General features: G+C 41.7%; 3 protein-coding genes and 4 long non-coding RNA genes across 7 annotated transcripts in view; 4 read left to right on the top strand and 3 right to left on the bottom strand.

Annotated features, from left to right (window-relative positions):
- Positions 1-1,079, bottom strand: part of LOC109487141 (transmembrane protein 35B-like) — a 1,669-nt gene extending 590 nt beyond the window's left edge. The window contains exon 1 of the mRNA XM_019791112.1: positions 941-1,079. Coding sequence (XP_019646671.1) covers positions 941-1,057 — 117 coding nt within the window. The 5' untranslated portion in view covers positions 1,058-1,079. The remainder of the gene's footprint in view (positions 1-940) is intronic.
- Positions 1,080-1,446: 367 nt separating this feature from the next.
- On the top strand, positions 1,447-8,706 carry LOC109487127 (DBH-like monooxygenase protein 1). The gene is made up of 12 exons (XM_019791095.1): positions 1,447-1,795; positions 2,457-2,603; positions 3,037-3,183; positions 3,481-3,654; positions 4,043-4,129; positions 4,548-4,730; positions 5,984-6,086; positions 6,507-6,676; positions 7,288-7,479; positions 7,742-7,801; positions 8,074-8,210; positions 8,577-8,706. Exons 1-12 carry the CDS (start codon positions 1,613-1,615, stop codon positions 8,704-8,706), a joined length of 1,713 nt encoding a protein of 570 aa, XP_019646654.1. The 5' UTR covers positions 1,447-1,612.
- A 152-nt stretch (positions 8,707-8,858) lies between these two features.
- LOC109487185 lies at positions 8,859-9,916 on the top strand. The gene is made up of 3 exons (XR_002141238.1): positions 8,859-8,927; positions 9,432-9,513; positions 9,814-9,916. It is a non-coding gene; the product is annotated as an uncharacterized LOC109487185 (long non-coding RNA).
- Positions 9,447-23,803, bottom strand: LOC109487182. The gene is made up of 4 exons (XR_002141235.1): positions 23,625-23,803; positions 11,318-11,399; positions 9,807-10,587; positions 9,447-9,501 (listed from the first exon to the last, which is right to left on the bottom strand). It is a non-coding gene; the product is annotated as an uncharacterized LOC109487182 (long non-coding RNA).
- LOC109487183 lies at positions 19,037-19,688 on the top strand. Its single transcript, XR_002141236.1, has 2 exons — positions 19,037-19,262; positions 19,505-19,688. It is a non-coding gene; the product is annotated as an uncharacterized LOC109487183 (long non-coding RNA).
- On the top strand, positions 21,305-22,085 carry LOC109487184. Its single transcript, XR_002141237.1, has 2 exons — positions 21,305-21,657; positions 21,902-22,085. It is a non-coding gene; the product is annotated as an uncharacterized LOC109487184 (long non-coding RNA).
- Positions 23,804-24,824: 1,021 nt separating the features above from the next.
- LOC109487142 overlaps positions 24,825-26,965 on the bottom strand; it is a 3,385-nt gene continuing 1,244 nt past the window's right edge. The window contains exons 2-4 of the mRNA XM_019791114.1: positions 26,320-26,400; positions 25,928-26,002; positions 24,825-25,298 (exon numbers count right to left, since the gene is read on the bottom strand). Of these exons, the coding sequence (XP_019646673.1) occupies positions 25,072-25,298; positions 25,928-26,002; positions 26,320-26,400 (383 nt within the window). The 3' untranslated portion in view covers positions 24,825-25,071. The remainder of the gene's footprint in view (positions 25,299-25,927; positions 26,003-26,319; positions 26,401-26,965) is intronic.

The following is a 26,965-nucleotide window of genomic DNA, read 5'->3' on the forward strand; positions in this document are numbered from 1 at the left end:
TAATTTTCAATACAGGGTAGGGGCATTGTGACTGTATTTCTTTGTTCAAAAATTCCAGATCCCCCCTCTCGGTCGTTTCGCTCCCTTGACATGCGACCAGTGCCACTACAGTAAAATTAAATCCTAGCTAGAACCAAGTGTTATAATGAATAGCAAAAGATTTAAGTTCTTTATTCACAACCACTTGTTTAAACCAAGAGCTGACATTTGGACAAGGACGCTCCTTGGTTTGGATGACACTTTTTTATTGACAGTTTGCTTTTGTTATCTTCATCAGGGCAATTATGACTGTTTCACTGAGCACTAAAGCTGGTTGTTCCTGGTTTTATACCGTTTAGTTCACCTGGCTTTCTGATACTAGCACTACTGTACTAGTATTATAAAAAGCTTCAGTGCACAGTTTAATATCAGACTTTGCCATACATCTGCTTGGAGATTGACATCTGACAGCTGTGAGGTCATTGACCCAGAAGGCAGAATCACCATAATTTGACATCCAAGCAGATATGGAGGGGAAAATCTGTGCATTTCTTTTTTTGCATGTGTGTTGAAGCTCTTTCTCTTACTAATAGAGCTTTTCTGATATGATGTGGCACAAACCCTGTCTAGAAAATTAAGCAAAAATTTCTGGAATGTCGAGCATTTGGAACCACAGGGGGTATCTACAACGCTTACCTAAATCTGGGGCAAAACGGTGTTGAAACACAGTTTTCATTGTATTATGATATTCTCCAATAGCTTCGTTGACTAAAAATCACTTAAAATGTTTGAACATAACCAAAAACAGCGAAAATTTCGACTTTTTGTCAAGCTACAACTTCAAATCATCCCATGGGATATCCCCGAAACGAAACCCAAGCCGAGTAAAAAATCATGCATTTTCAAGTCATTCCACGACGCCACATGGAAAAAATCGGACACCCAAACTTTGCCAACTTACGAAGTCTTTGTAGATTTCTTCGTTCACTTCGGGAAATAGCTTCACGGCGCCCTTAAAGACGAACAAAACGCCGAGAGTCACCGAAGCTATTGTCACAGCCAGCCTGCCAAACGCCATTTTGAAAAGGGCGGTCTAAAAAGAGAATTGTGAAAAAACGCACCTAGCGATTTGACAGTGAACCGCATCAACAGGGACGGACAAACCAGCAGAGGTTTGGGTTTTGGGTCATTTTGGCGTGTTTTTAGGCTTTTTAAAATCGGGCTTTCTCTTTTTGCACTGGTATCTTTTTGTCGTAAAAAAAGCCCAAACCCAAACCTCTGGTTGAAGATCTAGAGTACTCAGACATTGTCATCAGATTGGCAAGTGAAACAAGAGGAAGGGCACTCAATGGTTGGTGAACTGCAAGTAGACACAGTTATCTCCTAAACTAATCAACAAGCAGCCAGATTGCAGCTGTATCAAAATATCTTACCCCATTCTCATGATAATTCAGATGAGAGGTTTGCTTCCGTAAGACGGTCGTGCAATTTTGGTCTGCACGCCTCGAGCTCCTTGCTTCAAACCTTTGAGCTGATGAATTTTCGTGACATTTAAAGCATTGTGGCGTGCCTACCGTGGGTATACATGCAAACGTTCTGGTAGAAGTACTAACCTGTGGACGACTCTTTGCATATGGTTAATAATCACTTCGCAATTTCGAGTCTATTTTGTCCTGTGACAACGAGAGATACGGCGGCGTTTTGGACCAGCGTGTGGATTGTGGCGGCAGTGACTGTGACGTTTGCTACCTGTCTGGAGGCGACATTCACCCACAGTGCGTACTTGGACGCCGCTCACGAGAAGTACTTCTTACAGGTGAGTGAAATTACAATCAACTTCGTTTTGTGTCAAGACAATAGTTTATAAAAGTGGAGTGAAGTTCAGTGCGGTGCAAGGACTTGTTCCACAGATGGCGAAAAGATTAGGCTAGTGTTCTCGCCAAGGGTCTACGCTAATCACTATTTCAAGACATTGCAGTTAGACAAGAGATTCGAGAAAATGTCACATGTACCTGATGTCATGCAGGAATGAACACATAGCGAACAAAGTATGCAGTTAACGTTAACTCTCCATGTGCTCAAAGATAGAAGAAACAGCGATTAACAGAAGATGAACACTAGTGTATTTACACAGTGTTGTATTTAACATTATAATGTGTCATTTCAGTGTTCTATACATGTAGCTATACTCCATGTTGTAATTACATCCTCTACACCACATATGGCCACATGTGCATTTAGCCTATTTGGGTAGGAATATGCAATAAAGTTCATTTATCCTAAGTTAGTAACACTTTTTCTTTTATTTTTAATTCCAACATGTAATCACCAGACGTGGTGGGGACACACTCAAGTTTTTTCAACTTATATTAATGCCGCCACCAACACAGGGGACAAATACACGACAGGACAATACTCATTTACACCTGAGCTAAGTGAGGAAAGCCGTGTTTTAAAAGTGCCTTTGATTCCTGCAGTGGAGGCACACGGAGGAGAACATCACCTTCCGGGTAGAAGTGGCGACCCTGGGGTATGTGGGGTTCGGGATCTCACCTACAGGAGACATGACGGGGTCTGACATCGTCACTGGGTTCGTCACGGAACAGGGAGACACGTTTTTCTACGTGAGCAGATTTTGTCGTACAAATGCATCATATATACAAAAGTCACGGGTTCTTTTCTCAGCACATGGAACACCAGTGTGGAAGTGGTCTTCAGCAATGCACTTTCAGTCTGGAACATCCGTGGCTTTAATGTAAAGGGTGAAACGCCCCCCCCCCAACGTACTTCAAAATATGCTTGAAGCATGGTCTGACAGGTACTGCTAAGTATCATATAACTGTGATACAATATTACTCCGTATGAATAATAAATCTGTACGCAATAACTACATATCGTTGATCCATGTAATATGTTCTATTACAAGCATAGAGCGAATGCCATATTGCCATGTTAATAACTTTAGGAAAATCCCAATGCGTAAATCGACCAACACATGCAACGTATGTTTTACCATATTCTAAGACTTTAAAATTATATGTGAATTCTTACGAACAGGACCGTTACGCCACGGCCCGAGCCCCGCCCACTGTAGACGCCAGTCAGGACTGGACGTTAGAAGCGTCAGGAGAGAACGGCACGCACACCTTCCTGCAGTTCTCACGGAACCTCGTTCTCTGTGACGACACGGACAGGAGCATCAAGGTAAGGATTTAACTTACTAGAATCTGATACTGATGTGATTTAGGTCATTACCACGTTATCTGTTTTGATTTTGTGGACTAAACACCATTCCACTCGAAAATTAACACAGTTTTACAGGAATGAATTTGTAATAAACTAAATCTATATATTTTAGTATACTATATACGGACAATATGTTTAGGCAGGCTGAGCATCTGTAGTAGGAATTTGCCCTTTCGCAGTATCGTCTATCTATACTGAACACAATTTTGCCACAAAGATCCCATCCTATACGTACTTACAAGCACTGTTCTTCAGGCTGGCACGACCCGTGTGATCTGGGCGTGCCACGAGCAGGACCCCCCGCACGACACGGCGCTGATGTACCACGGGGAGACCCGGGGAGCACGCAGCCTCATGCTGCTGGACGGGACCGGACACACGGACAGGGACATGCCGGCAGACGTGCAGAAATTGGACTTCAGAAATGATGCAAGTGGAGACAACTCTGTCTGACCATTGCTATTTCTAACACCGACGTTCAAAATAGAACGGGTGGTTCGACGCGTTCGATCTGGAACCACCTGTTCTATATTTCGAACACATCGGCGTTGGAAATAGAACAGGTGGTTCGACGCGTTCGATCAGGAACCCCCTGTTCTATTTCGAACACGGAACTAGAACAGGTGGTTCGAAGCGTTCGATCGGGAACCCCCTGTTCTCTTTGGAAGACGTCGGGGTTCGAAATAGAACAGTTGGTTCGGCGCGTTCGATCTGGATTGTTCATAAGTTTGTCTCTCGTGAAATTTCCAAAAGGCTGTAGTGCTAGCTCAATCGATATAGTTAAATAACATGTTTTAGAAATTATTACCCTTTCCAGTATGCCATCCCCGAGAACCGAGTCACAAACTACCTGTACAGGGGCTTCAAGATCCCGGACTTCGGAGGGAAGAAGCACGTCATAGCGGTATTCAATTATCTCACTTTAGCCGTTAAAAGTGCTCAATATGATACTCTATGGCTTCAAAACATGTTTGCAAGTGGCACAAAAGCGTACCATGTATTATCGTTATGATTTTGCAGTGGATGTAATCACCTAGACCTTGGTGGAGACCAGTACACTCTCTTGATACATTGATTGATAAGTGAAATTATGTTAATCACAGCCTTATTTGTCTTGTAATAAAAGAGACAAAATAGAACAGCCAAATTTACAAAAGCACCTAATATTTCATTTCATCAAGGTATGACTATGAGGTTAGTCTCCAAGCAGATCCTAGGATGGCAGACAGTATCAAATTGGCCAGACAGTATCCACTTGCCAGAGGGGTTCCATAGATTAGTATGAGGTCCGAACTCTTGTCATTTGCCGCTTTCTCCCCCAGTTTGAACCAATAGTCCAGCCCGGACACGAGTCCTTGGTGCACCACATGTTTCTGTACGCGTGTCTGAAGGACCTGGACCCGGACATGTATGACGGCGTGCAGCACCTCCGCCACTACAGAGGGTTTCCCGCCGACTGGAACTCGTGTAGGATCACTGTTATAGCCTGGGACGTCGGCGGTACGGTAAGTTACAAACAAACAAACAAACAAACAAACAAACAAACAAACAAACAAACAGACATGTATGTCGGGGTGCAGCACCTCCGCCACTACCGCGGATTTCCCGCATACTGGATCACTGTCATAGCCTGGGACGTAGGTGGTACGGTAAGTTACAAACAAACAAACAAACAAACAAACAAACAAACAAACAAACAAACCAACAAACATGTATGACGGCGTGCAGCACCTCCGCCACTACTGCGGCTTTCCCGCCGACTAGAACACGTGTCGGATCACTGTCATAGCCTGGGACGTAGGTGGTACGGTAAGTTACAAACAAACAAACAAACAAACAAACAAACAAACAAACAAACAAACATGTATGACGGCGTGCAGCACCTCCGCCACTACAAAGGGTTTCCCGCCGACTGGAACACGTGTAGAATCACTGTCATAGCCTGGGAAGTAGGTGGCAAGGTAAGTTACAAACAAACAAACAAAAAAACAAACAAACAAACATGTATGACGGGGTGCAGCACCTCCGCCACTACAAAGGGTTTCCCGCCGACTGGAACACGTGCAGGATCACTGTTATAGCCTGGGACGTGGGCGGTGAGGTAAGTTACAAACAAACAAACAAACAAACAAATAAACATGTATGACGGCGTGCAGCACCTCCGCCACTACAAAGGGTTTCCCGCCGACTGGAACGCGTGTAGGATCACTGTCATAGCATGGGACGTAGGTGGTACGGTAAGGTACAAACAAACAAACAAACAAACAAACAAACAAACAACAAACGGGTATGACGGGGTGCAGCACCTCCGGCACTACAAAGGGTTTCCCGCCGACTGGAACGCGTGTAGAATTACTGTCATAGCCTGGGACGTAGGTGGTACGGTAAGTTACAAACAAACAAACAAACAAACAAACAAACAGGCAAACAAACAAACAGACAAACAAACGATCTACAAAGATTCAGTATGAAGGTTCATCTTTGTTGGTACAAGTCATTATGAAGTAAAGGCTATTTAAACTTCATCTCCAACACTAGAATTAATTCGGACTTAAATTTTCGACTGACTCCGTCAACCTTGTTCACGGAATTGACCCGTCTGCTCTTAGAAAATTCACTCTTAGTTTTTAGATAAAGTTTAGTCTTTGCTAAAAAGATTCCAATTGCAATGGTTATTTTGTACCCAGCTTAATGCTAAGGCCACATTTCCAAAGCGGATGATGTGAACTGAAGCTAGGAATCTGTTTGCCTCAAACAGGGCACCCATTACCCGGAGAACGTGGGCATGTCCCTCGGCGGTCCTGGCGACCCGAAATTCCTTCTCATGGAGACACACTACAACAACCCACAGCATAAGAAAGGTAAGACAAGAGTGCTAGTGGCACAGCATTTTATAGCACCCAAAAAGCCTGTATTACTAGCTTTACCTTAACATTTTTTTACACCGCTAGTTTGAAGAAGATCACAAATACCTTTCTTACAGCATTTAAGTCATGAGTTACTGGTAGTAGATTATGTAATGAGTCTCCAACTCAAAAAAGAAATTGACATCACCGGAATTTTCGACTGAATCTCTCAACCGGGACGGGGGGCGGTACCGACTTCGGACGAACTTTGACCCAGTGTTTACGCCACAGTGCGAAAAATCACATGTCTACAGCACGTGGGTCAGATAGCTGCTGAAGACCGAGATATTTCCATTAAGTAAATTTGTTTCTGAGTTGGAAAACAGTTAATTTTTCACTATATATCTTTATCATATATCTTTCTCATGATCACAGGTATAAAGGACAACTCTGGTCTCCGGCTACTGTACACCTCAAACCTACGGGAGCACGACTTGGGGTTCATGCAGCTTGGCATGGAGGCGATCGGCTGGACACAGATCATCCCTCCTGGGAGTCAGGCCTTCGTCAGCGTCGGAACCTGCTATCCAGACTGTCTGGAGAAGGTGACGTTGTCCAGTGTCTAGCTGTGCCACAATACGTACTCGTATTGGTTTATTGCCACACAGAAATGTTAGTTGATTGCAATATTACTACTGCAATATTGCAATATAAGGGAGTTACTAGTTTCACTTCTAAATCGTTGCGTTCCGCTATTATTGCCTGCCACATGGTTCCTTGCATTCTTGGAAGGTCGTACTTTGGAACGACACTTTACGGGACTTTTCTGACTCCATCTAGATGTAGAATTGGTACCTGGTTGCAGTTTGGGATGTGAATAAAGGCAGTGGAAGGAGAGGGGTGGGCTCCACCTTCCAATATCGTGTCCTAGACACAGTGGATCATAACCCACTTCCCCTAAGGTATCAAAAAGGCTATGGGACTTCTTTTACCCTTTGCACTGTCTAACAAGATTACTTGGGCTTTGTTTTATTTTTCGCGTGTTTTTAGGCTATTATATCAGAGTTTCTTTTTGTACTGATATCTTTTTCTTTGCCAGCCCACTAAAAGAAACCAATACAAAAGAAAGCCCGATAAAAAAGCCTAAAAACACGCCCAAAAATCCAAAGACCATACCTCTGCTTGGAGAGGATAAGAAGAAGCTTTTTTTCCACAGGCCATGGAGGAAGCGTCCATAGACAAGGTCAACGTGATCGGCGTGCATTTCCACGCCCACCTGGCGGCCAGAAAGATGCGGATACGCCACGTGCGGAACGGAGTGGAACTGCCGTGGCTGGGGAACGACGAGAACTTCGACTTCAACTTTCAACAAACCGTCAGGCTGCAGGAGGAACGACAGATTTTGAAGGTATGTCCAACTTATGTTGCTCTTTGTTTCATTACAGAAAGTTAAGAGAAACACGTATTTATTGATGTTAGTACTGGAATTTCAAATTGAACGCATGGAACAGTTGATATGTACAGTACTTTAGATAGTAGTTTGCTGAGGCGAACTCGTCTGAACTAAAGATATCGTCTTAATAAAGAGTAGCTATGTCAAATGTATAGAATAAGTACTCACTATCAGGAGTGCCTAATAATAACCTTGTAACCATTTTTGTCTGTTCTAGGGCGACTACCTAATTGCTGAGTGCACCTACAACACCACTGACAGAAAGAAGGTTACATACGTAAGTTTTACATACTTATCGTCATAACCATGAGATAATACTACAGTTGTTAACTTCATTGTGGCAGCTGCAAGTGATTTAAGTTGAATGTTCAGCGCTCAGGGCCAAAGAAAGCTCTTAAGCTTGTTCGTAAGTCTTATCTTAATACTAGTAGTATGTACCTTAACCTTCCTACCGCCTATGTTTCCCCAAAGTTATTCTACGGCTACTAGCACTACTTCAACTCTGCCTACATACATGTAAGACAAACCTTTGTAACTTTTTGCCATAAGGGTGGCATGAGCACACAGGATGAGATGTGCCTTGGCCACATCCTGCACTACCCGCGCCTGACGCTTAGGCGGTGTAAGAGTAACCCACACGAGTCGGCGTACCTGGCAGCGCTCGGGGCGACAGGGGTCACCTTCAGGTAATGTTACGGCAAATGGAACACGCGTTCTGTTCTAAGAGCGTCAGATCGAACACGATTCGGGTTCGATTTTTCTAAAGAATGTTAGATAGAATCTGATTCGGGTTCTAAAGAAAGTTAGATCGAAATTAAAGATTCAGCATTGGGTTCCATTTTGACCACCGTGTATCGAGACACTACACCAACCCACACTTCATAGATTTAAAATAAAATAAGGTAACATGTACGTTGTAATAATTCAGTCAAGGATGTATTCACACTGTATAATGAGATGTGCATTTCTGTAATTCTTATCGGGAACTTCATTTTGTATCAAAGTGACAAATTTGTTTTAAACGTTTTCTTTTGTTTCCTAATGTGTTACAGCAAGGCCAAAAACGTCTACGGCAGGAACCTGCGGAAACTACTGCACACCGTCACATGGACCGAGGAACTCAGGCAGAAACTCCAGGTACGGACCAAAAGATGGAAAAATGTCAACAGTCAACATTCGTGAAGAGTTGGCGGCCTAGTCGTCCTATACACATGTACAACGCTAAAAGCGCTTTGTGTCTAAAGAGAGCCGTAGTCGAAACTGTTTGTAGATCGAGTTGAAAATGTGATGAAATATTTCAAATCTTTCTCGTTCTTTACTCATTTCTTTAGGAAGTACAGAGAAGCGGGCAGACGTCTGCCATCTGCCTGAACCAAGACGCCAGCTTTGAGACATTTAACCAGGTACGCGCCTAACATTCTGCCTCATATATTTCAGTAAGTCTAGATGTCCTATTGCAATGGTTACTTCTTGAAGGTAGTGAGTTAGTAAGGATCGTGTAACACTGGGGGGTTTATAGGCGCTACCAACTGACCCGGCAAGGGGTCTAGACCTTTTAGCTGAGAGGTTAGAGCGTCTGGTTATGAAGCTCTGGTGCCCGGGAGGTCGTGAGTTCGAACCCCGGCCCGGGACCAGAAGGGTTTTTACTGGCTCCTAGTTCTTACAATCGTATGAATTCAGTAAATTCTGATTTGTTATGACTATTTAACATATTCTACCACCGATAAATATGTATCTACATCTATAGGTATCTCTGTTTCTCAATACACTAGTTTAACCCTTTTTTCAGCAAAAGGTCGCCATACGAGAGCCACCACCGGTAGGTCAGGCTATCTACATGTATATCTGTAGGTATATCTATTTCTCTAAAGCACTCATTAAAGCCTTCTCCATTTTTTATCTTAAAGCAAAAGGTCGCCATACGAGAGCCACCACCGGTCATTCTTCAGCCATATGAGGAGCCTGACGTCTGTAACGCTAACACACCACGTGAGTACACAACATTGATAATTGCAATGCCAACGTCTGCCGCAAGGTGGCGTACCAACAACGGCTATTACTTACCTTTGCCAAGAAGGTTGTTTTTGGTAGCCTTTTCTGTGTGTTCGTCTGTCTGTGTGTCTGTCTGTTTGTAAATGCAATAACTCGAGAAGGCTTTGATGGATTATCTTGATATTTGTGGTGGGTTTTCCTTTTGATAAGGCCTCGACATGATTAAATATTGGGCCCCCTCGCTAAGATAAGATTTCAATATTTGCAAAATATGCTTCTTGAATCACCACTTACCAGCATTTGCTGAAATCAAGAGTGGAAGAAAGAAAGAATCAAGAAGGAAGAAGACGAAGAAGCACCACCGGAAGCTGAATCTGTCACTTTGGCGACGTGAGGCACGGAAGACCAGATGGTGAAATGATCAGAAGCAGAAGCTTATTATAGCTACTCAATCATCAACAAGAAATATGGTATTGAAAATGTGCAAACAACAAAGTTTATTGTTTTGTAGCGTTGTGGCATATATACACACTGGTTGGGTGTGGATAACGACAATAAGAATGCAATCGTGGGTATGGTAGCTAGTCTTCAAATATTACAATTAAGACTGAGATCTAGACACAGTTCACATGCTAGTCAGATCAGTTTCGTGCGAATATCCTCTACAGACTCAATCTACTGGCTCGTGTATGACATGTTAATGCTGTATGTTTTCATGTTACATCTTGAAAATGCAATATTTGATATTATTATATTAATAGTATTAAAAATCTTTGCAATCATCACCTCTAATTGTCTGTAGTTAATGACAAATCTATAAAACATAGTACTACTAACTAAATATCAGCTTCCTTATCCTTGAGTGAGAACACACTTCGGCTTATTGTAACAGGATGGGATTCAACCGGGATGGCTAACGTCTTTCCTAACAGAGAGATGCTTGGAGATTGCGTAAGTGCTGTTCTGCATCTCCCCTGATCGCCTAACAGTTGTTTGTGTCGCTTGGGTGAATAATGCAGGATGAGTCTGTTTGGTCTTCTAGGTTGATCCGCTCACGTCATCAGTTCATTGCTGGGGATTAAAAAGATCATAATGTTATTGTATGTTATTGTTACTAATTCCAGGTATTTTATTTTAGTTTAATACAATTGCAACGAGGCAATACAATAGCCACCCAGGCAGCACGGCTGATATCGGGTGTCGAAAGATACACAAATTAAACATAACAACACAATATAACTTACAAATATGCTAACAAGTACCACATTAGGCTAAGATCCATCAATAACAATATAAACTTTCTGACAGACTTAAGTGCAAGGCTTCCTATAAAAGTATTCAAAGAAGATAATATACAGTTTTAGAGGTCAGAGGTCATAAACAATAATACAACATGTGAGGAAAAGTCCAGGTAGACTAGTGCTGCGCCCTTGGGCCCACAACTGATGGATATTCTAGCTCTCAGAGTCTCAAACGAAGTCCCTTATATTGTCTTCTACACACATTGGTATGTCTCTCTTTGAAAATACACAAGGGAAGTATTTGATAAAGAGACTGATGGAGAAATTGAAGGAGGTAGAAAGAGACAGGAAGATAAATAATGAGTGTATTTCTTTTCATTTTTCCCATTGCCATTTCAGCATCAGTACATCACGTTATATCAGAGAGTTTTCTTTGTATAGGAATTTTGAGGCAATCATACCGACCAGATGCGGTGCCCTATGTCCCCAATCTTATTTTAAAGATGCTTGCATATTCTACACATAAACTGCACTTGCATGATTCGATCATAGATACTCACCCATTTTTACCTATTTTGTCAATGTCCTTGTCAAGTTTTCCCTCAAGACAGAGTTCCATCATACAGCTCTTCGCTTCTTCCACTGTGGCAATGGTAGACAGATGATAACAATTATTAGTGGAGAAATATCATTGATATAAATTGTCAGTTTGGATGATGATAATTTTTATGACACGTGTAATTCTGTTTCGCCGTGATCTCGATTGGGAGTCATCAATGTTAATTGTTGAAACATCAATTGTCTAGTTACATAGTTTATAATATTACAATTTTACCTTCGTAGCTTCATAGAAGGAAAAAAGAAAACGTCTTATTTGTTTTTCTTCTTCTTCTCCAAAAGGCCTAAGGCCAATGACCTGGACCAGACGTCACTATGATTATAATGACGTCACTATGATCATAATGATAGCTGGTGCCGTGGCAGACCCTGCAGCGTTGGTTTAGGTTATGTATGTATATAATGTGGCCCGACAGAGTTGGAGAGGTATGAATTGCTGTATAAAGTAAGAATATACAGAGCAGTAGATTTTTTAACGGGTGGGGTTGGTTAGATCATGTGAAGTCTTTGCAAATGTTAAATTTCTACTTCATAACTTGTCTAGTATCTAGTCCTTACTGAGTATAGCGTGTGGACAAGGTCTCCTATATCCCAGAAGCCTTCTTGATTTCACACGTCACTCCTCAGAACGCGTCTGATTGGTCAACCGCCAAAGGTGGGCGTGGCTAAAAACTACGCTCTATGGGTTTTAGTCGACTGTTGATATCGGGTTTCATTCATGACCACTGGGCGTTATTGTAGACATATCACATTTCAGCAAGATGAAATACCGTACTAAAAAGAAGCTCTTCGCGTCTGTACGCAAAGCCACGAAGTGTCATAACGTCGCGAGTCCAAATACTGCTTTTATTGCTGTGGGAGTGATCACTATGATCGTGATTATAAAGCTTCTATTTTGGTAGGCGAAGGACGGGCGCTAAAATATACGGTGAGGATATCTTACTTATGGTTATATGATATTGTATGTATGCATTCTATCGCATGCGATTTGCTACTCTCCAAGCAGAGGTTGTGGGGGAATGATCGTTAGCTTTTTATATATGGCCGTTTTTTGTCGCAAGGCTGGCGACCTTCTCTGGCTAATGGCTACTGCCTGGCCAATTTGATACTGTCTTTTTGTCACCGAAAGGGATCTGCTTGGAGATTAGCGATTTGCGTCTGCAAGAATGAAGTAACTTGCATAATCATCAGTAACTAGAACACCTTGTATTAGCCTAATATAGTATCCTTGTATGTTCCTTACGTATGTATGTCTAAGTCAAGCAGTGTATCTTTTGTCTACATTTTTCTACATATGTTTGTTATGTGTCTGTTAAGTCTTGACCTGTACCTAGCCCGTCGTGGCATGAATGTACAATAAAGGTATTTCATTCATTTCATTAAATCTATGCACAGATAACATATGTTGCCTTTCGTAAGAATGGGGTCCAGTTTTGTATAGCCCTTTGTAGCAAGAGAAAAAAACATTCCTCGGTTGACTGGAGCCTTGTTTTTTTCTTTTCTCTGTTGAACAGTGCCCGAGGCCGCCATCGCCCGAATTCCTGATCTACAATCGTAAAGAAACGCCGCGAGTTTGAATACTGGATTCAGAAAACAGACGGACCTGTTGTACACAACGCCCTTCTCAGTCCAGTTAAGTATTCCTGGACACAACATGCAACTACCAACACCATTTACGGTCTCCCACGACTGTCCGAAAAGCTCACCCACCGACGGGCGAAGTTGGAAGGAGTCATTACTGCAGAGCCAAACAAGAAGTTAGTTTCTACCGTCCTCCTGTGGAAACCAAGGGGCAGAGTGCATTCCAGAAGTTGACACTGGTATCAATTTTGATTGTTTAGAAAAAGCAATGTTAGACAAGGCTCTAATGAAAGAAATTTGGAAATGAGTAAAAAGAACAAGAACTCATGCCTCGACACTTGGTGGTATCATCTGATGTACCTCTGACCTCCAACTACATTTGCTATTGCAATAGTTCCTTTTATAGTTTTGTCAATTGCGAAACCTGCAATGTTAGTTGTGATAAATCACAAATATAGAAATCAGTAGAAATTGGTATCAGGTTGTATTTTTATGTAGCTATTAAATTATTACAACGAATCTCAACGGTTATATTGTAGTGGTGTATATGTTGTAGTTATTAAGTAAATAGTGTGTGGTTGTTATATTGCAGTGTTGTATATATTGTAACTAGCACGTACGTTTTGTTAGGGTTTGGTTATACTTTATAAAAGGTGACAGCCAGTGCATGTTTATATAAGCATGTCTTGCTAAAAGTAACAATTTTAAGCAGTAATCACAATAAATAACTGACATGTAATAAACTTAATTATGCATTTCTTTCATTCTGAAAAACAATGATGAATACATACAAATGAACTTATATTCTCGCAGCCACTTTTACAATAAAGGATGAAGATATTTTACAAAACGTTCATGGGTTTGAGTTAATGATTTCCAAGATGGTCGGTAGAGATTTTCCCCCTGACGAAGCCTTATTTATTTTATTTATTTATTTATTTTATTTCATTGAAATTGTAACAATGCAATACACGCGGAGCACAGCCAGCTGTTGCTGGTGATGAGTCCCGCACATAGAAACAGATACTGGACAGGCAATGCCCATTTTCACTTGAGTCTAGTGGGGAAAGTGGTGTAAAGTGCCTTTCCCAAGGGCACAAGATCGGTGGCATGTCAGGACTCGAACCCGGGACCTCTTGATTCCGAGTCGCGCACGCTGCCGTTGCGCCACACGACACCACACCTGTAGCAAAACCTATCATTTATGATGTGTGTTTTTCGTCAAAAACGCACGTGGGAGTGGTCCGTGTCATGATCTGCAAAATTCCACGTCTATCACTATCATAATAATAACCGGTGCTGTGGCAGACACCCTGGGGCAGTGGTTTAGATTATACTGCGGCCCGACAGTAGGTAAAGAAGCTGGTCATCATATCATACGAAAGTTTTAAAACTTACGAATGAGCAGAGCAGTAGTTTTCTTCGGGCTAGACCATATGAAGTCTTTGCAAATCTTTGTCTAGTGTCTAGTTGCCCGTTATTGAAAATAGCGCTAGCACAAGCTTTCTTATTTTCAAGAACCCTCAAGGCTTCTTCGTACGTCACTCATCAGAACGCGTCTGATTGGTCAACCGCCAAAGTGGGCGTGGCTAAAGATACGCTCTATAAATTTTAGCCGACCTTTAATATCAGGTTTCATTAATGATCACTGGGCGTCTGTACACATATCACATAACAGCAAGATGAGATACCGTACTAATATGATGAAGATCTCCGCGCATCTACGTAGGGCCAATGCGCGTAGGGTCAACAGGTCTAAACTCGGCAACCTCAACCCGATTGCCATGGCTTTGGCTGTGTTCACTATCATTGTGATCGTAAAGCTTATCTAGCAGGCGAAGAACGGGCGGTTTTCATATGGTGAGGATGTCTTACTCATGGTATCGTATATATGTATTCTTTCCTACGTATTCTGTGTCTGTATAAATGAAGTAATTGGCTATGAACGTACTATCATGAAACTTCATCTGTGTTGGTAGTTACATGTTTAAAGTTAAACTTTTGGTCCAAAACAAAAAAAAAGTTCTCTCACCGAGAGCTTTCGACCAGTCACTCTGGTCTTCCTCAGTGACTGGTCGAAAGTTCGAGGTGATCATGAGAGAACTTTTTTGTGTTGGACCAAAAGTTTTAATTTTAGACTATGAACGTAAACTTGTATGATCATTGAAACTGTGTAAAGATCACAATATACATGTTGCCTTTCGTAAGAAAAGGGGGTTCAGTTGTGAATATCCCTTTGTAGTAAGAGAAAAAGCACTCCTCGGTTAACTGTGGTATCCTTTTATTTCTTTTCCGTCAGGCTGTTTACACCAAAGTGGCCGCCGTCGACTCCATCCCTTCCTTTCGCTCGTGAAGTTGAAAGGGTGAGTTTGAAAATGATTCAGAAAACCACCGGGCCTGTTGCACACAACGCACTTCTCGGCCAAGAAAACGTCCTTGAAGTTTCACCAGAGCCAGCGATCAGACTGTCGTGTCTCGACGCCTGAGGGGACTGCGATCAGATAGTTGACCCACACCCACCCGATCTGACTAATTCTTACCGGCTAAGGGACACAAAACACAATGGACAGACAACTGTACATGTACGTACTGTCCTTAAATGGGGCTAACTCCTCGCGCACTCAGAAACTCTGGCACAATCATCATCATCATGATCATCAATCATCCTCCGAAGAGGTGGAGCAGACAAAGTTTGATCTCCAGAACTGCCTGTCGTTCATTGCTGAAACAAGTTCCAGGCCCTCCAAGCCTGTTTTCAGTTTCTATAAGTGGCACAATCAGTGTACCTAAAACCCGAACTAAGAGACTTAGTAACTCTTTCCTTCATCCCGTAGTTCGTCTCTACAACAAGACAATTGATTAGTAGTAAAACGTTAAACTTTATTCCAACCCACAATTTACAGAGATCAAATTTTCGGCGACCGCTGTCGCCTTCATCAGGATAATTAATGACCAATCACTTCATAACGTGATCTCGCGAGAGTTACGGTTTACAAACACGTGACCTTATTTACACGAGACTTTAATGATACGTGACGTAAGCAATTGATCAAAAGTCTCGTGTGAATAAGGTCGACAGTGGTCGCCAAAAATTTGATCTCTGTAAACTGTGTGTTGTAATAAAGTTTAACCTTTTACTATGATTACTACCAACACAGATGAACTTTCAAGACAATTGATTAGTATTACCATAAGCACTTAGTTAAAGGCACTAGGTAATGGCATACTACTAGTATGTATGGATTTTAATTGTGTAATGGTTTTCTAAACGTTTTAAGGTGAGTCAAACGATGTTAGGAGGAATGTAACAAATCATTATTTCAATGTGATCTGTACTTGTAAATCCTATGTAATAAGAAAACGTAATAATCTTAAGAAAACGTCTTATTTGTTTTTCTTCTTCTTCTCCAAAGCCCTAAGGCCAATGACGTCACTATGATTAAACTCACGTCACTATGATCATAATGATAGCTGGTGCCGTGGCAGACCCTGCGGCGTTGGTTTAGATTATGTATGTATATAATGCGGCCAGACAGAGTTGGAGAGTCTGGTCATCATGTATGTAAATTGTTGTGTTAAGTAGGTATAAACAGAGCAGTAGATTTTTGGGGGTGGTTAGATCATGTGAAGTCTTTGCAAATGTTAAACTTCTACTTCATTATCTTGTCTAGTGTCTAGTCCTTACCAAGGAGGTCCTTTTTGAACCTCCTTGTCTTTACTGAGTACAGCGTCTCCTATTTCCAAGAAGGCTTCTTGATTTCTGCTGTCACTCATTGGGACGCGTCTGATTGGTCAACCGTCAAATTAGGTGTGGCTAAAGATGGTGTGACTCTATGAGTCAGGCTATGAGTTTTAGCCGACTGTGGATATCGGGTTTCATTCATGACCACTGGGCGTCTGTAGCCAACATATCACAATTCAGCAAGATGAAATACCGTACTTATAAGAGGGTCTCCGCGACTGTACGTAGAGCCACCAGTTCTAAAGTCGAGAGTTCAAAGTCGGCTTATATTGCTGTGGCGGTGGTGACTGTGTTCCTGATAATAAAGCTTCTGTAGCAGGAAAAGGACTGGCGCTGAAATATATGGTGAGGATATCTTACTTGATTTGATTTGATTCACTAGTATTGAAATTGCAACAGTGCAATACAAGCGGAACAGAGGCAGCTGTTGCTGGTGTTGTGTCCCGCACATAGAAACGAATACTGGGCAGACAATACTCATTTCCACTTGAGTCTAGTGGGGAAAGTCGTGTAAAGTGCCTTTCCCAATGGCACAAGATCGGTGGCATGTCAGGACTCGAACCCAGGACCTCTTGATTCCGAGTCGCGTACGCTGCCATTGCGCCACACGACCCCACTATGGTTAGTATGATCTCGTATGAATTCTATCCTACGTATTCTGTAATCATTGAAACTGTGTAAAGATCACAATACTAGTATATGTTGCCTTTTGTACGAAAGGGGTTCAGTTGTGAATGTCCCTTTGTAGCAAGAGAAAAAAACGCTCTTCGGTTAATTGTGGGCTTCTTTTTTGTTCTATGTATAACAGCAAAGCGCGACTGCCGTGCACTCAATTCCTGATCTTCAATCGTGAAGAAACGTCGTGAGTTTAAAATATGATTCAGAAAACCACCGGGCCTGTTACACACAACGTACCTCTCGAACAAGCGATGTCTTCCAACAAGTATCACCAGAGCCAGGACTGTTTTGCTTTAGCTTTGACTTGTCTGACGGAACTGCGAACAGAACCTGCACCCACCCAATCTAACGCGTCCTTGCCAGACTGAGGATCACAAAGGACAAGGACAATTTCTGCATGTACTGTCCTCAAATGGGGGTAACTCTAGCCTTGAATATTCAACTGTCAAAAGTACAAGTAGTTGTGACATTTGAGAATCAGCTAAGAAAGTAGCTCAACTTTATTCTGCGTAATATTATGCTAACGTTGTCAACAGAACTAGGACGGTTGAAAGAAAGTATTTGTCACGGTTTCGATTTGTGTACTAAAAGGTAAAGAAGATGTTCTATATTTTCGTTTACAATATTTATTATTTGTACAATATTGTCAATACAGTATACATGAACACTTGTTTCGCAAAGTATCTCATTGAAATGTTGTTGCGATAACAATACAATTGTACGTTTTGACGTTTTGCTCGCTTTGTCTTCCAATCTGTCAACCTTAATTTAACATGGAATGATTGAAAATGATGCTGCCAAAGGGGTGCTGTTATGATAATAGAGGTTATTCACTTAGGTACAAAATTGTTCAGAAACCAGTATAAAGTAGAGATGATTCATTCTTCAAGCTAGCACACCACAGCCGTCTCTCATTGAGATATCTGGAGCAGCATAGTTCCCGTTTAGAACTTCTATTCAGTCTGACACATCCTCTTTCATCATGTATGCTTCTTCAATTGTACAGAGCTATAGGCTAAATGACACAAGTTGTCCAGAAAGTTGTGCAGTAAAGAACATATTTTGGCTTGTAAACATGTGGCTGTTGGTATAGGTCTACAGTGTATTACCTTTTAAACATCCCCATTTCTTGCAAAGAGGTACCGGTACTGGTACAAGAGACAACCCACTATTATAAAACAGGTTGGACAGCGGTGCAGTTACCTAACACAAGCTTAAGATTGTGTAACAGTCATTTAGAAAGAAAACTGGTAGGCTGTTTTGTAACTGGTCTATTATGAATGGCCAGAGTAGCTGATAGAATATGCCTCGGACAGAAAAATGGACTGAATGTATATCTAAGGCATGAAATACTGTTCTATACATTGCGGAGTTTTTATACACAGGTTCATTTAAAGTCTGTTTAAACCCTATGTGAAACGAATAAACGGAGCAGTAGTTTTTTTTTTTTGGCTAGACCATGTGAGATCTCTGAAAATGTTAAATTTCTACTTCATCATCTTGTCTAGTGACCCCTTACTGAGTATAGCGTTAGCACAAGCTTTCCTATTTCTGAGAAGGCTTCATAACTTCGGCTGTCACTCATCAGGACGCGTCCGATTGGTCAACAGCCAAAGTGGGCGTGGCTAAAGATCACTGTAACACTCTACCCGAGTTTTACCCGACCATAGATGTCATTTTCCTGCATGATAACTGGCCGTGTGTAGACACATCAGCGAGATGACAAGGAAACACCGTAATTATAAGAGGATGTCGTCGATAGTACGCAGAGCCACCAGTTCTACAGTTAAAAATCCCAGCATGGCTGCTCTTGGTTTGGGGGTGATAACTCTGCTCGTGATTATAAAGCTTCTATAGCAGACGAAGGACGGGCGCTTTTTCCTATGGTGAGGATGTCTTACTTATGTTATGGTTATGATGTCGTATATATGCAATCTCTGTCGTATATTGTAAGAATGAAGTGATTGACTATGAACGTTAAAGTTGCATGATCATTGGAACTGTGCAAAGATCACAGCATATGTTGCCTTTCGTAAGAAAAGGGGGTTCAGTTGTGAATAGCCCTTTGTAGCAAGAGAACAAATACTCATCGATTAACTGTGTTTTTTGTTTTTCTTCTGTTTAACAGCAAAGTTCCCACGATCACCGTCGACCCCACTCCTGTTCATGGCTGTTGAAGAAAAGCCGCAAAGCAGAAAAACACCTACCCTGGAGCCCAGAGTCACCGCAGGGCTTATAGCTTACAGTCGGGCCCGCAAAGCGACTGGACGACGGAGTTTCACAGCCTGTCCTACACAACGCACCCCCCCCCCTAAACATTAGCATGGTTGCATATGGCGGTGCCCAACTCCGTTTCTGTGGCCTTGGGCCACACAATTGTGTCACTACAGCAGGGGGCTAGTCCACTGGTAGTGGTGTGCGTCTAACTCCCATACTCCGTATGGTATGACTCGGCTGGGATCGAACTCACGACCTACCGAATGCAAGGCGAGCACTCTACCCACTTGGCCATTGCACCGGTACACAGCGCACTTCTCAGCCCAGTTAAGTATTCACCATGTATGGATAGAGCCAACAATGGAAATGTCTTTCTTCAACTCCTACCGAACTGCGAGCAGATCACTGACCTGCACCCTGTGACCCAATCTAACGAGTCCTTAATTGCCAGACTGAGGAACACAAAGAACAATGGACAATTCATTAGTGTATGTTCTTGTCCTTAAATGGGGGTAACTCTAACTTTAAGTATTCAGCTGTCACAAGTATGTAGTATTGTAGTATTGCAGAATCATCTCCAGTAGGAAAGTAGCTCATCCTAGCTCTATTCTGCACAAGATTAAGGTCATTTTGACAACATTATTAGGACCATGGAAAGAAAGCATAATGCCGTATTGAAATTGGAAATCTGTGTTAGTCCACTATTTGTTACGGTTGCTTTTTGTGGTCTAAAATGTAAAAAACAAAGCTATGCTGTATCTTTCTTGTAACGTATATAATTATTGTACAATATTGTCAATACAGTATACATGTGCACTTATTAGGGAAATGTAACTCATTGAAATGTTGTTGCGATAACAATAAAATTGTACGTTTTGACCGCTTTGTCTCCTAATCTGTCAACCTTAATTTAACATGGGATGTTTGCAAAGGACGCTCCCAAATGGGTGCTGTTATGATAATAGAGGGAGGGGCTTAGAAAAACATGATTACTCAATTAGGTACAAAATTGTTCAGAAACTAGTATAAAGTATAGAGTTGATTCATTCTTTAAGCCAACTTCTAGCACACAGTTGTCCTTTAGTGAGACAAATTCTAACAAATAAAAGTCTCATGTCTCATGACTTCTGGAGCGGCATAGTTCCCGTTTAGAACTTCTATTCAGTCTGACACATCCTCTTTCATCATGTATGCTTCTTCAATTGTACAGAGCTAGAGGCTAAATGACACAAGTTGTCCAGGAACATATTTTGGCTTGTAAACATGTGGCTGTTGGTATAGGTCTACAGTGTATTACCTTTTAAACATCCCCATTTCTTGCAAAGAGGTACTGGTACAAGAGACAACCCACTATTATAAAACAGGTTGGGCAGCGGTGCAGGTACCTAACACAAGCTTAAGATTGTGTAACAGTCATTTAGAAAGAAAACTGGTAGGCTGTTTTGTAACTGGTCTGTTATGAATGGCCAGAGTAGCTGATAGAATATGCCTCGGACAGTAAAATGGACTGAATGTATATCTAAGGCATGAAATACTGTTCTATACATTGCGAAGTTTTCATACACAGGTTCATTTAAAGTCCGCTTAAACCCTATGTGAAACGAATAAACGGAGCAGTAGTTTTTTTTGGCTAGACCATGTGAGATCTCTGAAAATGTTAAATTTCTACTTTATCATCTTGTCTAGTGACCCCTAACTGAGTATAGCGTTAGCACAAGCTTTCCTATTTCTGGGAAACCTTTATAATTTCGGCTGTGACTCATCAGGACGCGTCCGATTGGTCAACAGCCAAAGTGGGCGTGGCTAAAGATCACTGTAACACTCTACCCGAGTTTTACCCGACCATAGATGTCATTTTCCTTCACGATCACTGGTCGTGTGTAGACACATCAGCGAGATGACAAGGAAACACCGTAATTATAAGAGGATGTCGTCGATAGTACGCAGAGCCACCAGTTCTACAGTTAAAAATCCCAGCGTGGCTGCTCTTGGCCTGGGGCTGATAACTCTGCTCGTGATTATAAAGCTTCTATAGCAGACGAAGGACGGGCGCTTTTTCCTATGGTGAGGATGTCTTACTTATGTTATGGTTATGATGTCGTATATATGCAATCTCTGTCGTATATTGTAAGAATGAAGTGATTGACTATGAACGTTAATGTTGCTTGATCATTGGAACTGTGCAAAGATCACAGAGCATATGTTGCCTTTCGTAAGAAAAGGGGGTTCAGTTGTGAATAGCCCTTTGTAGCAAGAGAACAAATACTCATCGATTAACTGTGTTTTTTGTTTTTCTTCTGTTTAACAGCAAAGTTCCCACGATCACCGTCGACCCCACTCCTGTTCATGGCTGTTGAAGAAAAGCCACGAGAGCAGACAAACACCTGCCCTGGAGCCCAGAGTCACCGCGGGACTTATAGCTTATAGTCGGGCCCGCAAAGCGACTGGACGACGGAGTTTCACAGCCTGTCCTACACAACGCACTCCCCCCCATAAACATTAGCATGGTTGCATATGGCGGTGCCCAACTCCGTTTCTGTGGCCTTGGGCCACACAATTGTGTCACTACAGCAGGGGGCTAGTCCACTGGTAGTGTGTGTGTTTAACTCTCATACTCTGTATGGTATGACTCGGCTGGGATCGAACTCACGACCTACCGAATGCAAGGCGAGCACTCTACCCACTTGGCCATTGCACCGGTACACAGCGCACTTCTCAGCCCAGTTAAGTATTCACCATGTATCGATAGAGCCAACAATGGAAATGTCTTTCTTCAACTCCTACCGAACTGCGAGCAGATCACTGACCTGCACCCTGTGACCCAATCTAACGAGTCCTTAATTGCCAGACTGAGGAACACAAAGAACAATGGACAATTCATGAGTGTATGTTCTGTCCTTAAATGGGGGTAACTCTAACTTTAAGTATTCAGCTGTCACAAGTATGTAGTATTGTAGTATTGCAGAATCATCTCCATTAGGAAAGTAGCTCATCCTAGCTCTATTCTGCACAAGATTAAGGTCATTTTGACAACATTATTAGGACCATTGAAAGAAAGCATAATGCCGTGTTGGAATTGGAAATCTGTGTTAGTCCACTATTTGTTACGGTTGCTTTTTGTGGTCTAAAATGTAAAAAACAAAGCTATGCTGTATCTTTCTTGTAACGTATATAATTATTGTACAATATTGTCAATACAGTATACATGTGCACTTATTTGGGAAATGTAACTCATTGAAATGTTGTTGCGATAACAATAAAATTGTACGTTTTGACGTTTCACCCTCTTTGTCTTCTAATCTGTCAACCTTAATTTAACATGGAATGATTGAAAAGGACGCTCCCAGGGGTGCTGTTATGGTAATAGAGGGAGGGGCTTAGAAAAACAAGGTACAAAATTGTTCAGAAACCAGTATAAAGTAAAAATTTTTCAAACCAACCGACACACTCTAGCACACAGCAATGTCCTTCAGTGAGACAAATTCTAACAAATAAAAGTCTCAAGTCTCATGACATCTGGAGCGGCATAGTTCCCGTTTAGAACTTCTTTTCAGTCTGTCTTAACATCTTTCGCCTTGTAGGCTTCTTCAACTGAACAGAGCTAGAGGCTAAATGTCACGATTTCTCCAGAAACCAGGAAAAGGTCATATCGGGCTTGTAAACATGCAGGTGTTGCTATTAGGTCTATAGTGTATTACCATTTAAACACCCCCAATTTCTTCCAAAGAAAGACTGGAACAAAAGATAACCCTACCCGCTAAACAGGTTTGACAGCATTGCACTTACCTAACACGAGCTTGAGAAGATATTGTGCAATTATTTTCATTTACATTTCAATCACCTCAAAACAAGGCTCATACAAACCACCTGCATGTTTTGGGTTACATTAAGGAACTGTAGAGACTGATGTTTGTTCACCCTAGACTTAAATAGTTTATGGTTGTACCCATTCACAAGGAAGCTCGTTCCGTAGTGATGTAGTTCTAGGATTAGTGATACACTTTGAAAGAAACCATGCAGATCACACCCACCTTGTGCTGCTGTAGAGGTTTAGATATAACCCATAACAAGCATGACGATGCCTACAATCATGCCCAGTCCGAGCAACAAAGCAAAGAACTTCTGCATCGCGAACACAAAAGTTTAACGCTGTGTAGAACAAACCAGGGACCGGTCGGACTGTAGGCTGTTTTGTGTCTACTGGTCTGTTATGAACGGTCAGAGTAGCTGACTCAGTGGAATCCAGGTCACCCTGCAAGATGCTTCAGGGCAGAAAAATGGACCGAATGTATATCTTTGGCATAAAATACTGTTTTATATGTGTTCATTGCGGAGTTGTCATACACAGGTTCATCTAAAGTCCACTTAAGTCCTATGTGAAACTTGTGTCCATGGTTGATTTTCCTGTATGTGAACTGAGATTTTCGAGTAAAGAGTATTTCGGGCTGACTGATGACCCGGTTAAGGGGCAAAGGTTAACATTGTTTACGTGAAGATGGGTCAATTGATTCGGGGCAAAAGATAGTAGACTTTTTTCGACTTCTGGATTGCCAGGGCAAGCCTATCTGAGTATGCATCAGAACAAACAATTTAAGAGAGATGTGACCATTTCCAAAGTGGGGAAATGTGCTATTAGATTGGTCCACACTTATTTCTACTCAACTCAAATTTACAGAAAAAATACAAAAAATGAATACAGAGCCAGTATGTGTTTTCACATTTCGAAACTTCTATTTTATTGCATTTAATGAAAAGACATTATTACCGGCAATTTTGTACGAGCATGCATATACATACAACAAATTGATGATGAAAAAAAAAACTGCACACGACAAAAGTTGATACCACTGTTGATACCCAAGATGGCGACGTAAACAAAATCACGTGACCTATGACGTCATGCTCAAAGAGAGAATTGTTACGTGCAATTAGAAGCAAAACGACCTCAAATGGACATTTTAGATTCTGTATTATTACATTCTGATTATATGTTTATTAATAATATATATATTTAAAGCAACATATAACATGTATAATCTTCCCGAGGCTGCTTACAGCAAATTATAGATATATGCAATTATAGAATCTAAAATCAGATAGCGCTTACATGTAGCTATGCTTTTCAGAAAACGTGTTGTATGCAACACGGATTGCACGTTTAAGATGTGCTAGCCTTAAACTTTTTAAAATGTACTAGCCTTAAACTTTTTAAGATGTACTACTAGCTTTAGCCTTCTTTGCCTTTTTCTTTGCCTTCAGGGCAGCCACTAGCTTCTGCTCATTCTGGACTTTCTCCTGTTCTTCTAGCAGACCGCGCCCGATGTTCGGGTCCTCCCTCTGCTCGATGTATAATATTCCTGAATCTACTTACAGTAAATTATAGCTGTGTACTTATAGCAGATAAGATAGTGTACCATAAGATAGTAGAGAAAGCTTAGCAATGCTTCTCAGAAAAGAGACTGCGCTTTTTAAGGTGTACTAGCCAGCATTAGCCTTCTTCGCCTTCTTCTTTGCCTTCAGGGCAGCCACTAGCTTCTGCTCGTTCTTGACTTTCTCCTGTTCCTCCAGCAGACTGCGCTGGAAGATGTTCGCGTCCTCCTTCTGCGCGTCTCTGAACTCCATCGCCTCCCGAACTTCTCTCACCAGCTCCAGCCTCTCCACGTTATCCAGGGCGCGGAGAAGTTCCACGATGCGGTGGGGAAGGTCTGCAGAAAAAAAAAATTAGGAAAAATCAACAAGAAATCATAGCCTCTACCAGGCTTCGGAAGGCCAAATAGAGAGGTATGCTATCTGGCATGTTATCTCTCTATGTGGCCAATTTCTGCAGTACAACTGTTTCCAGCCGCCTTCCGAAGCCTGGTAGAGGCTAAGAAATGAGAGGTTCTAGATTTCCTGCTGGCTCTCCTGGTCAGATGCAACACACAGAGGCATTTGACCTCCTGTTATTCTGCCTGTCAAGTCCACCCCCCACCCCCCACCCACATGCTGTCAACCTACTATGGCACGGAGAAGTTCCACGATACGGTGGGGAAGGTCTGAAAAATTGGAAAAATTAAAAGAAAAAAAACACAGGAAATTTCATCCTTCTGGCACCAGTACAGGTGTATCATTAGCATATTTAATCAAATCTATTACATTGATGTACCTTATGTTTAACTTAATATGACTGTCCTTTGTTTATTTTTACTTGATAGCTAGGCTGTACTTGTTTTAATTCCATGTAGTGAAGTATGCCCATTAGCAAAGAAATAACGTAAACTGAAGCTAGTGAAAAAAGCCACTAGCAGGAAAAAATGTAAAATAATAATCCGATTGAACAATACAATGTACTTACTTTCCTTTAATATGGACGGAGAATAGACAACTCTTGTTAGATATTCCTCAAACTTATCGTCCGGCACTCCGGGTTCTGAAACATGTGTAACATTGAACATGTCACTCTCATACTGCCGATGGCTATTTTTTGATGGTAGTCTATTTTGCAACATTTAACATACTTAAGATGAATATGGGTCATTTTCTATGATCTTTTACAATGATCATACAGTTGAATACGCCAATACAGTACATCACAGCACAGCACAGTGTAATTATACGAGATCACAACAGGCTAGAAAAACTGTGATTAATTTACGTCTCTTTCAACACAACTCATAAGTTTTAATCATCAAACAGAACCCCCTCTCCGTTTCCCTCCGAAAGAGTCATGAATTGATGGTGACTCACTCCAATGTTTCTTGAACAGGTCAAAGATGGCGTCCTGTTCCTTCTTCGACAGTCTGTCCTGTATGAATGTGAACATTGGATCTGGAATGGAAACGGTTAATCATAATTATCATATAGCCGGGTGGCGTAGACCAATCAGAGGCCTCCGTTACCCGTGCTTTATTCTCCGATAAACCATGGCTCAGCCGTGCGTTATTCTCCATAAACCATGGGTGAAACCATAATGATATAGGGGTACACAGCTCTTTCTGTTAATATTCATAGCAGTTTCCTGGTCAGACAAAATTATGTTTTTTTTAAGCTTCATATAAACTAAAATGTGTGTGAGTATGAAATGTATATGTAAATAGATAGAATTTGAACGGGAGAGCAAAAACCATACTTATTTTGACACCCCTACAAAAAGTGGTATCGCCCACATCACCTGACTGAATCAGACCAGGGATCAGACGATTTATTTTTTTTGGTCCGCCATCTTGCCTTCTTGTGTCATGGAGAGTTTGCCTAATTTCTACATGGAAGAGATAACAGACGCGGATTTAGATGAGATATTTGGACCCATGGAGGTCGAGGAACAGACGCTGGAAGCTACACCGGAGACAGAGGTCAGCAGGGTGCGTTTCGCGTGTCTGAACGAACAACAACT

The sequence above is a fragment of the Branchiostoma belcheri genome, unplaced genomic scaffold, assembly GCF_001625305.1.
Source record: "Branchiostoma belcheri isolate BF01 breed outbred unplaced genomic scaffold, Haploidv18h27 scaffold86, whole genome shotgun sequence".
NCBI lineage: Eukaryota > Metazoa > Chordata > Leptocardii > Amphioxiformes > Branchiostomatidae > Branchiostoma > Branchiostoma belcheri.